This window comes from Pimephales promelas, chromosome 6 (genome assembly GCF_988280905.1).
Source record: "Pimephales promelas chromosome 6, fPimPro1.hap1.1, whole genome shotgun sequence".
Lineage (NCBI taxonomy): Eukaryota > Metazoa > Chordata > Actinopteri > Cypriniformes > Leuciscidae > Pimephales > Pimephales promelas.
Genome location: NC_142774.1, coordinates 2,867,071 through 2,878,974, shown reverse-complemented (window position 1 = coordinate 2,878,974; position 11,904 = coordinate 2,867,071). Strand labels below are relative to the sequence as shown.

The window sequence follows — 11,904 nt, the reverse complement described above, 5'->3', positions numbered from 1 at the left end:
CGGTTTCGTTTTCTGATGACGTAGGTTTCACAACTTGGGTGGGGAAACGCTTAACCACTCCCCTCAAACCGTTAGTTTGCTATGAGCGAGAGATGGAGAGGAGGAGCGCTAGAGTAAAACCCTGCCCTCTGTTCAATATTCCGTTTCACTTGGAAATACGTCACAGCACTGGAGAAAAATCGTTTGCAACTTCCGGTTCACGGGGACTTTAAAACTTTGGCACTTGGCAAACTGCTGTTTTGTTAAACTCAACCACTAGAGGGAGCTGAAACCTACCGAGCGGCGCGTGTGAAGAGAACTGCTGACTGAGAACGCGCGCAGCTTCACTCCTCCACAACTCACCGGGGTTTGCAGTTTGAGTTTTAACGATTAAAATGACGGGGAAAACCAAGTAAAGCTTCAGAACTGATTTAACATCATATTCAAGTTTACGTTTCTTCAGTTTGACCACGGAAGGGTGAGTAGTTTTAATGTTACTTCGAGTGTTAATGTTGAGGTAAGTTGATCGTCTGTCAGGACAACGAGACAACATGGCGTCTTTCTATTTTTTAATTTATTTATACATTTTAAGATACATAACAAAAACCACAACAAATGAACTTTACCAAAATAAACTAAATACATAACATATTTTTTTAAAATCACACAAAGAAGAAAAATACATATGAGAGCAATAAAATACAATTCTACAATCCTAATACAGTAATTGGACATGGGATATACATAGGAAAATGCTTTTAATAGCCTTCAAAAGGGAGACAGAGTATAGTATCCAGAATGACTGATCCGGAAATACATTCATTCTGCTTTGTCTGAGCAACTGGATCCTTATACAGCAAACCATAGTGGGGACTACAATTTTAAACCTACAATTTAGTTTTTAATCTTTTATTCTTAAGATATCATTTTAAATAGTTTCTTTGTACGTTAGTGTGTACAGTTTCACAGGCTGACATTTTGTGGGTTTAGGATAACCAAACATAAAACAAAGCATGCTGTTTAAATGTACTAAAAATCTACTAACTACATAGGGTTTAGAGTTTTATGTCATGAATTTATCAAATTTTGTTAAAAGGAAACCATGCACTTCAACTTAACTCTGAAATTATGCTCTCAGTGATTCAAGCCAAATAATGTTAAACACAACCAACACGATCAGAACACCTTTTTTTGTTCATCTGGCTGTTATAACTGAATTACAGCAGCCAAACAAAAATCTAAAGATTATAATGTACGGGTCAAGAGCCCAACTAAACTAAACACCAATCCCCATAATGAGAGTGTGGACTCATATAAACACTGAGCAGTGTTAATTTAACACTGGGGATTTTGCTGTGTAGGATCAGAGATTCTCAGAGTCCATGTGACTGGCCCACACTGGGCTGTATATTCCCATAGACTGTATGTTCTTGGCTCTTTGGGACTTCAGGTCTGTTGATAGGTTTCATCTGAGTGTTCTTGTCTGTGTTAGGAATGTCAACAGTCTCGTACATACTCTCTTCCTGGATCAAGAAAACAAAAGTGCACTAGTAATATGTCTGCTCTGTCATTGCATACGGAATATTAAGTTGGGTTTTTAGGTTATTTTTTAAGGTCAGTGAGCGACTTACAAAATCGTAGGCATTACTCTTCTGTTCATCTCTGCTTTCATTTTGCTTGTTGATTGGTGTCACACTGCCTATGAAAATATCAAAACAAAGAAATACATTGGTCAAACTTTCTATTGTTTTAATTATGCTGATAGTAGGCCAGCTTATTTATTTATACCCGTCTTTGCTGATGTCTTGCGAAGAACGATCAATGCAACTACAAGTATGATCACCAGACCACCGACCAGACCACAGACAGCATATAGTATGTATACTGTAGTGTTCGAGGATGCTGAGGAAGAGATTGAAAGATGAGTTTGTATTAAATCATTCAGATAGCCGTCATCTGCATAATTTCCTTCGGGGGGTATTGCATTATTAGAACGTTATTATAATCGCCCTATAATATTTAAAGGTCCTGATGCAACATGACATCATGACTTTTGCGTAAACATATACGCCACTTTCGAGTCAGGTGGCGTGTTATTTCCACGCATTTTGTGCTATCCGCGTGTGTCCGCGTGTATGCGTATATGTCTACGCCATTAACGTCCGCGTCATTCCGCGTGTCCGAACACGCAGTCAAATCTCCAGTCATAAATGCCATTAACCCCAGTGACGGTTAGGTTTAGGGACGGGGTTGAGGTAAGTCATATATTTATATAACGTTAAGTCAACGGCGTTCATAAACACGCTGAAAGGCGATTATGCGTCTTGATAGCACACCAAAAATGGAAATACGAATTGGCGTGTCATACACACGCTACTTCATGAGATCAGTCTGCCTGATGAAACATTAACAGTAATATGTTATATCATTACAAAGCTTAGACCCTCTACTTTTCATACAAAACCATCATTTTTTTTAATTCATTTTACATATTGCATAATTTAAAAGTTTAAATTTGTCCACCCGCAACCGAAATACCAATCAAAAGTAAGTGTGAATATGAATATTGATGGCATTGGTCAAATTTGATGAACAAAGGCAAGTCATATATCAAACAAAACCTTTCTTCCTCATGATTTTTACTATATGGTTTATTTAGTTGACATAATAAAACAGATCAAATGATTGCAGAACTATTCGCAAAGTACATCTTTGATATTTGTAAACAAACTAGGAAAAGCGTTGCATTTCTTCTCCGATTACAGCACGGCTGAGCTAAAAGTAGTCAAAAATATACATAGACTTTCACCTTAGACTGTTTTCTTCAAAATGAGTCCATTTTCACCTTCATGTGAGTTTCGCTTGAGAAATAATCCCCCGTTATGGCTCATTTAGTCCAGTAATGCAGGAAATAATTCATTGTTTTCATACGATCCACATGATATGTTATCGTCGACGGATGATGACCATAGGCGGATGTGTGTGTGTGTGTGTGTGTATGTGCTCTCCGCTGTGTGTGTGTGCTCTCCGCTGTGTCGTCTGCTGTGTGTGTGTTGTGCTCTCCACTGTGTGTGCGTGCATATTTAGGCTATGTATCTTTATAATAATAATAATAATAATAATAATTTAATACATTAATGGTAAAATGAGCCAATTATCTCAGACTATCACTGATATATGACACTATTATCTATACAACCTTACACTATTTATTCTCGTATTTTTCATCAACATGGTTTGATTAGCTAATTATCTGTGCACATGGAATGTGAAAATAAGCCAATAGAGACACAGTGTGTTTCATTACCAGGTGAGATGGTCACTGGTGTGACAGTTGTAGGGCTGGTGTTAATGCTGCCAGTGTCTGAAAGTTTGGATGAATAATGATTAATCAACAGAAACACAAATATCATGAATGTGTAGAAAGAGCTCATGTGAATATAATTACCTGCACAGTATGCTGAAGGACAGAGAGTTGGTCTGACCAGTTCATAGACATAATAATCTCCTGGACAGGCTTTGACTTTAATGGGATAAGACCCGTGATAGCAGCAGAAACTCCCAGCGTTACCGCAGACATCTCGAGTGACGACTCCATCTGTTACTGTTGGGTGTCCACCACGGATCCACAGTGGGTAATCAGTGCCACATCTGAACTTAGCAACACACGTGTCTGAGATATGAGCGCTAGTGTTGTTAATGAAGAGACGATACCAGCCGCTCCAGGAGACATACTGGTCACACATGTAGGAGCCACGTCCATTACTGATGGATCTCCATGGATTGTCCAGCACAGTGTAGTTGTTGCAGGGGTCTGACAGATAAGCTGTAATGAAAATATATTAAGAAATTAACACTATGGTTAAAATGTAAATTATACTCTGCTAGTCAAATAAACTCCCAGGAGAGATAATTTAACACTGGGGTTTTTGCTGTGTATTATAACATTCTTGCTTTAACACGTCACATTACAAGAACGTTTTATAAAATGCATTCCGTCATCTCAGGCCTCAATGATATCCTCAAAACATTTTGTGAATGTTGATTTGATAATGTTCCTCCTTTGTTATTATGGAACATTGTATAATCTTTTATCTCAACGACTTTCCCAAAACATCCTCAAAATGTTACAGTTATATCTTAGTTTACATTTAACCTTATAGAAACATTATTTGAAATGAGAAAACATCCTTAAAACATTCTTTGAACATTTCTTTAAAACATTAACCAAATATGTTAGCCAATGTTCTGAGAACGTTCCCTGCTAGCTGGGGCTGGGGCTTTACATAGTTCTACGTTGTGATTTCCTATCCTGTTTGAGCACTGGTTATCCAGATTTGGTGATCCTGAAAAGTTCCTATCCAGATCAGATTGATCCAATCCGATGTTGCTTTGAAAAACTGGCTCAAATGTAAACTGGATTACGTGATCACTGATCGCAAAAAAAAAAAAAGGAATACTAAATCCAGATCAATTTTATCCTGATTAAACCTTTTGAAAATCCGGGCCCCGGTGTTTATCAATAATACTCAATCATCACCCTATTTGTCCCTTTATTATCTCATTACCTTTAACACTGCTTCAGTGTTACTTTAACACTCTGTAGAGTTGGACCATATACACTCTGAGCAGTGTTTATTTAACACTGGGGATTTTGCTGTGAGAGCGGTGTTTCCTAAAAGCATCGTAAGCCTTAGTTGATCATAGAGGCCATTGGTGTCCGCTGCTCTGCCATCAACTCAGACTTATGATGATGCTTTTGGAAATACAGCCCTGATCTGTAGACTACATACATTAGAAAACATTCAGATAGTAAGCCAATAGAGACACAGTGTGTTTCATTACCAGTTGAGATGGTCACTGGTGTGACAGTTGTAGGGCTGGTGTTAATGCGGTCAGTGTCTGAAAGTTTGGATGAATAATGATTAATCAACAGAGACACAAATATCATGAATGTGTAGAAAGAGCTCATGTGAATATAATTACCTGCACAGTATGCTGAAGGACAGAGAGTTGGTCTGACCAGTTCATAGACATAATAATCTCCTGGACAGGCTTTGACTTTAATGGGAGATAACGTGTATCGGCAGCAGTAATTGCTATCATCAGCACAGATATCTCGAGTGACGACTCCATCTGTTACTGTTGGGTGTCCACCACGGATCCACAGTGCGAGATTAGTGCCACAACTGTACACAGTAACACACGTGTCTGGGATATGAGCGTTCAGGCCGTTAATGAAGAGACGATACCAGCCGCGCCATGAGACATACGCGTCACAGTTTCTGACTGAAGAAAGTTTATTACTGATGGATCTCCATGGATTGTTCAGCACAGTGTAGGTGTTGCAGGGGTCTGACAGGTTAGATGTAGTGAAAATATATTAAGACATGTTTTATTACAAAATGTAACCAAAATTGCAGCTTCAGATAACTTTATTTCTTCTTCTTTTGCTAATTCAGAGCAATTCATTTTGGAGTAATTTAGTTTTTTTCCTTTTTAAGGCCTTTTAGCATGTTTCTCTTTTGTTTCATGTCTCTTCATCACTAAGTTTGTCATGGCTATTCATTGTTTCATTAATTAGAGCACGAATAAAAGTGTTTGACTCACCTTGGCAGATGACTCCAGCATCTTCATTGTGCCCACAGTTGTGAGACCCCCATGCATTTGACGAACAGTTTGCCAGTGTAGATTCATTCCCACGGCACTGGACATCATCCAACCATATTTGTCCAGAACCTTGTCCAAAATAAGCAGAAGTCTTTGCCTCTATAACACTCCCACAGCCCAGTTCTCTACACACCACTGCTGCGTCTGTAGAATCCCACAGATCATCACACACTGTTCCCCATATTCCATTGTGGAGAACCTCCACTCTTCCAGAACAGAGGTTAGGTCCATTCACCAACTTGACAGCTATTAACCACAAAGCAATATAAAGAGAGAACAACAAGTCATTAGGTTTTTTGTTTGTTAATTTTTGTTTGTTTTTATCTCTGATGAGATAACAAACAAAGTGGTAATAATAGTGGTTTAGGTGTTAGGCTACTCATTAAGTGTGTGGAACAAAACTCAATCTCTCACATTGAGAGCAGGCCAATTAATTTAGACCATGTCACCAACTGGACAAAAAGTTTCAAAGTTCTAAAATAAGCTTAATGTACTCATAAGCTGCGTCCCACTATTCAAATGGATGGTAAACAAAAATTATTGGTTACACTTTATTTCGATAGTCACTTTAGACGTTCTACTAATTATAAGTAACTTTTCAATTACATGTCAACTAACTCTCATTAGAGTATTAGTATATTATAGTAAACTGTCAGTAGACTCTTATGTTATGGGTAGGTGTTAGGCTTTGGGTTAGGAGAATAAGTTTACTTGTAGTCGCCAAGTTACTTATAGTCAGTTGAATGTCTGTTGGGGGACCAACAAAATAAAGTGTTAGCAGATTTTAAGCTGACAGTCTACTAATACTCTAATGACAGTTAGTTGATATGTAGTTAAGTAAATTATTTATAGTTAGTAGAATGTCTAAAGTGGACTATCGAAATAAAGTGTTGCCAATTTTTTTATTGAGTAGATATAGTGTATTCATTTTTACAGTAGGTATTGTAGATTTTACCACATGAAGTACATTTTCCAATTTGAAATACATATGTACATTACCTATTGCAGTCGTCGACGGTGAGACAGTTAAAAAGGCCAAGTACAGTCTTAAGACATCTAAAAAAATATTCAGAACACAAACTAATCAACATGTTTCAGAGGACACAGTGAAATGACAGTCAAATAAACTTATAAATATGAGCGTGACCTTAAAGTGACCGTTAACCCCAAATTTCCTGTCTTTCCTTGAAATTCTTATTAATCGCACACATCTTTCCCACATAATGAAACTATTCAGCATTTTCTGTTCAAACAAGCAAAAAAGCACAATAACAGCACTACATTATCCATATACAGTATGATTTGACAGAAGTGAAACAGCAGCTTTATGTGAAAAGCAGAATAAAATGAAAGAAGTGGTTGATGTTTTGAGTGGCTTCTCTCCACAGATAAATCAATCCCATCTCTGTCAACATTTTGATCTCACATAGGATCTCTCCATATGGCCACAATGTGAGTTCACAGTGTGAAAAATGTAACTGCACAGTGCACTCACTGTGTGCTCATATCATGGCCACAATGTGAGTCACCCCAGCTAGAAATGTTATTGGACATGGACTCAGACATCAGATGTAACTTGAAAATGAAAATTGGATTGTGTAAACATTTGATGTTAGGCTCCAACGTTATTACACAACTCCACGAACAGCATTATCAACTTCACTTATTACTAACCAGACTTTGTTTCTGTCATATGTGTGGAAAAGTTCTTATTGAGATTAACAGAGTTTTAGATGTTGATGATTTATTGAAAATAATAGTTTGGTTTGGTGTCACCATTATGGTGATCAGTGTGTGCTTTAGTTGGGCAGTTTGAGTCTTGATGGATTAATGTTAGTTTTTTTTTTGGCGGCTGTAATATGGAGCTAGGATTGTGTCTTTATTATATGCGATAGATTAAATGATCTGAGAGGAACAAAAATGTTTGAGAGAAAAAGGTGTCACACTGATAGCAAAAAAGCATTTCATGAGAGGAAAAAAAATATTTGAGAGAAAAAGTTTTCATACCAATAGCAAAAAATAATATGTGAGACTAAAAAAGTTTTGAGAGAAAGTGTTTTCTCATAGAACATAAATAAATATAATTTAAAAATTATTTTTGAGAAAAAAAACTCTCAAAATACTTTGAAAATATCTCAAATATATATTTTTTGCTATCAGAGTGAAAACTTTCTCTCAAAACGCTTTTCTTTGCTCTCTATGCAATTTCTTGCTCTCGAGTCAGGATTTTGCTTTCACTAAGTCAGGATTTTTCACAATCCTGAAATTTATCAGTGAACAACAGTTCACTGATAAATAACACTAAGGCTAACTTGGAAATGAGGCCCGGTGTCCAAAATTCTGAAACATCCCTTTAATGTCTTTTCAGTTGATTTTATCTATAGCTGTGGCTAGAAGTTAGTTGTAGTTGTTGTGTTTTATCTTAATGATTCTGCTTGTTATCGTCAGTTTTTTTTTTTAATAATCAAACAATCATCACTCAATTAATCACTTAATTATCTTTCTGTTTCTTTAAACACTCTGCTGGTGTTTCCCTTATGAACACCTAGCATTGTAATTCAGTACCGGGGAATTTACTGTGTGAAGTGACGTGAAGAATAAACAAGATCGGATTCACTGGTCATTATATCAGCATACAGACAAAAGCAAAAAAACATGGTTTAGACTTACACAGAATAACAGAGATGAGAGGAGGAGTCTTTATAAAACCTGAAATATGAAGAAAGTCAATAAAACCACTGAAATTGTATTGGATTGAGTCTGAGAAAATGTCTCAGGTTTTGACTGTAACCTATGTTCCCTGAGAACAGGGAATGAGACACTGCGTTGATGACATTTTGGGGAAAACCTCAGGCATGACAGGAGGTGTCTGAAATCCCTATCAAATCATGGGAATCACATTTGACAGCTTGTGAATCATTAACGAGAATAAATAATGTGCGACCTGCAATTATATGAGGGCGCCTTGCAAACATGACAGATCACCTTATCGTCTGAAGGGACTGTTTGGTAGGCAGGCCCAACACAGTGTCCCGGATCTTAGTGATGGGATATCCCGGAGAGTATGACTCAGCATAGTGCTTCCCAGCCCTTGCCAGCGAGGGGAGTTTCCACGGATCTACCCAGTCTTTATGTTTTAAAACACTGAGGAGACCTTTGAGGAGGCCTAAGGACGGATCTAACTGGGAGGTCTCACAAGAGGCCTTTGAGGTGTGATCAAAGTGACCCTCGGTGAGGCACATGATCCGCCTGGTAGGCAAACCAGGCTGTAGGCAGGAAAAGAGTTTCCAGGAGGGAACCAGTTGCAGAGGATGAACACTTTAGTCGAGCCAGAGCACAAGCTCGCCTTTAGCAGCTGCCTGCTAAGACCAGCTGAACTGATAACAAGAGGCACTAGCTTCCTGAACCCAGCACCACTAGGAAACCACTCACAGAGAGGCCTGTTGAGGCTACCTGATAACCACAGTTTGTGGGAACTCACCTTCAGGGAGGCCTGGTGAGGCCTACTACCTGACAAACATAGTGTGTGGTGAACTCACCCTCAGGGAGGCGCCTGGTGAAACTTACTACCTGATAACCAAAGTGTATGGAGAACTCATCCTCAGGGAGGCCTGGTGAAGCCTACTACCTGACAGTTCCCATTCAGGGAGGCCTGGTGAAGCCTACTACCTGACAGTTCCCATTCAGGGAGGCCTGGTGAAGCCTACTACCTGACAGTTCCCATTCAGGGAGGTCTGGTGGGGCCTACTACCTGATAATCTCATCATGTGGGAACTCATCTTCAGGGAGGCCTGGTGGGGCCTACTGACAGCTATAATATCTGGTAGCCGAATCCAGGTGAAAGGGGACTCGCCTATCAGGGAGGCTTGGTTGGGCCTGCATAGCAAGTCAATTCTGCTCGTCACACCTGAGGTCCCCAAAGCATCATCGACGCAGTGCAAGTTCCATTTCAAAAGGGAACTACATTCATCATACGTTCACAGTTCAAGTTTTTGGGGCAATGAGAGCTAAACTTTAAACACAAGGAGATACTCACCTTTATGACAGGAAACCATTGTCAGCTTTGACAGTCCAGTTTATCTGTTTATTCACAAACCAGTTCAGAGGACAAGTTCCTTTTAGAGTTAGAGAATAAACAAATTAGCCATTGCATTTACGTAAAAAAAGCTTTGTTTTTTCTGTTTCAAATACATGTAAAACATTCCACAGCATTTATGATTTGTTTAAGAGTTCAAATGGAGACTTTAAATTGTCAAAGCATATGCTATAAAGGATGATTCTAGCACGGCGAGACGAAATCATCTGCAGTGTATGCACCTTTTTCACACTTTATTATGGCCAAGCATGCGCGCTTAAAATAGGATCTGATTGTACTCGCTATACCCAGAAAAGAAAAACCATTGTCAAATGCACTTTGAAACACTTTTTGTCTTCACTACAACCTGTCAAAATAAAAGTTCAGTTTTACTATGAGAAATTATGACTTATAAATAGATTATATTATTAATGTAGGCATACAATAGAACATTGCCTACTTATCAAAATAAAAATAATAACAACAATAAAAATACATTTAATTGTTTAAAGGAATATATATTTTTTCCATGGTTTAATTTAGTAAATCTGTTTTTGCAGCGCTTCCCCCAAAAATAAAAGGACACAAGTTTAAATTTTCATTTGATTACCACCGTTTTTATAATATGTTTGGATTAAATCATGAAAAGAAACATTCATTTTCAGAAAAAAATACATTTCATTGGACAATGTTTTTCTTATAAATTGTTAATCTAATTCATTATCAATTATCAATTTTAATTGATTAGACTTGTTTTATTACAATTTTAATAAACAAAACAAACAAATGGTTTATTATAATTAAAAATAGCATTTGTTCAACCAAAGAAATACCTTGTTTTTATAATCGTTTTAACTGATGATAATAATAATAATAATAATAATCAGAAACAAAAGTGGCGATGTCCGAACCAGCAATCTTGCTGTGCTGGCTATCAGGTCAAGAAGAACAAAAGTGATGTATGTAGATGTTGTTATTGATCGCTTTCCAATAACACCAGGAATTTGACATAAAGAGAGTGATGAGGATCATTATCAGCAGAAAGAAGATCTTACCTGATGTAATCTGATATACAGTGATCCTCAGCAGACACGATGGACTGAATAAAAAGTGTGTGCGTATTGAGATGATATAGTGAAGCTATATGTCAATTATTCTAAAGAGGAAATATAATATATTTTACTTCCTCAAATTCAAATACAACTTTCCATACAATGCTACACAACACAATCTCAAATGTTAAACCAACACTGCAGATCATATCCCAGTGGGCATTAGATGTCAATTTAACATCAATATCAACATTGGTCAAAATGACGTCACGAAATGGGCGAAAAATGAAAGTCAAAGTGTCGATGTCAATTTGATATCAAGATTTCACTGATGATGTCATTTTGATGTTATTTTGATGTCAATTCTACATCTATTTGATGTCATTATGTCAGCATTATTGAAGACACCCGATGTTAACAAGCAGAATCACTGAGGGAGAAAATCAAAATTTTAAGTCCATTTTGGTGATCAATGTTTGCTTTAGTTGGGCTCTTGACCCTAAAGTTATTTACTTAAAGGTGATTTACTACTAATCAAGAAACTTGCTTTACTGATGAGATGCGCGTTACAATGTCATGCGATATATCACCCAGCCCTATGTGAAAAGGGGCACAATAGATCCCCTTTAATATTTTGTCTTTTTTGGCTGCTTTGACACTGTTTGTTCAACACTTTTGCAGTAGCTAAGGAAGCTAAAAATGAAATGGCTCCCCCCGGAGCCGTGTGGAGCACTTTTGGAGCACTTTTATCATGGATGTATGCGCTTTGATGGACTTATAAAGCCATTCAATGCCGTTATAGAGCTTGGTAGAGGACATTTTTTGATTTCACTCTGATTGTCTGAAAGAAGAATGTCATATGCACATGGCTTTAAGGTGAGTAAATCATGTTTTGTTTTTTTAATTTTTGGGTGAATTATCCCTTTAAGATTTCTGTGATCTCTTTCTTTTGGTGTTTAACAGAGTCCTGTTATTTACTTCTGCTACAGTTTGATATTTACGTGAGAGCATTAGTTCCCAATCGATCCCTTCTGTGTAACTTCTTCATTATTTGAGAAGCCTTAGGGCATGCGTGCCTTTTTCTTCTGTTTATTGGTTAAATTGTATTGCAAGTTATTGCCATTGTAA

The 11,904-nt window shown here is 37.5% G+C and overlaps 1 protein-coding gene across 1 annotated transcript; it reads right to left on the bottom strand.

The window, feature by feature from the left end:
- Nucleotides 1-1,352: 1,352 nt before the first annotated feature.
- Nucleotides 1,353-8,891, bottom strand: LOC148978463 (uncharacterized). Its single transcript, XM_089132650.1, has 10 exons — nucleotides 8,635-8,891; nucleotides 8,320-8,387; nucleotides 6,649-6,705; nucleotides 4,966-5,334; nucleotides 4,825-4,881; nucleotides 3,428-3,793; nucleotides 3,287-3,343; nucleotides 1,768-1,881; nucleotides 1,611-1,678; nucleotides 1,353-1,502 (listed from the first exon to the last, which is right to left on the bottom strand). The coding sequence occupies exons 1-10, from the start codon at nucleotides 8,889-8,891 to the stop codon at nucleotides 1,353-1,355; spliced, it is 1,563 nt and encodes a 520-aa protein (XP_088988776.1).
- Between the last annotated feature and the right edge of the window lie 3,013 nt (nucleotides 8,892-11,904).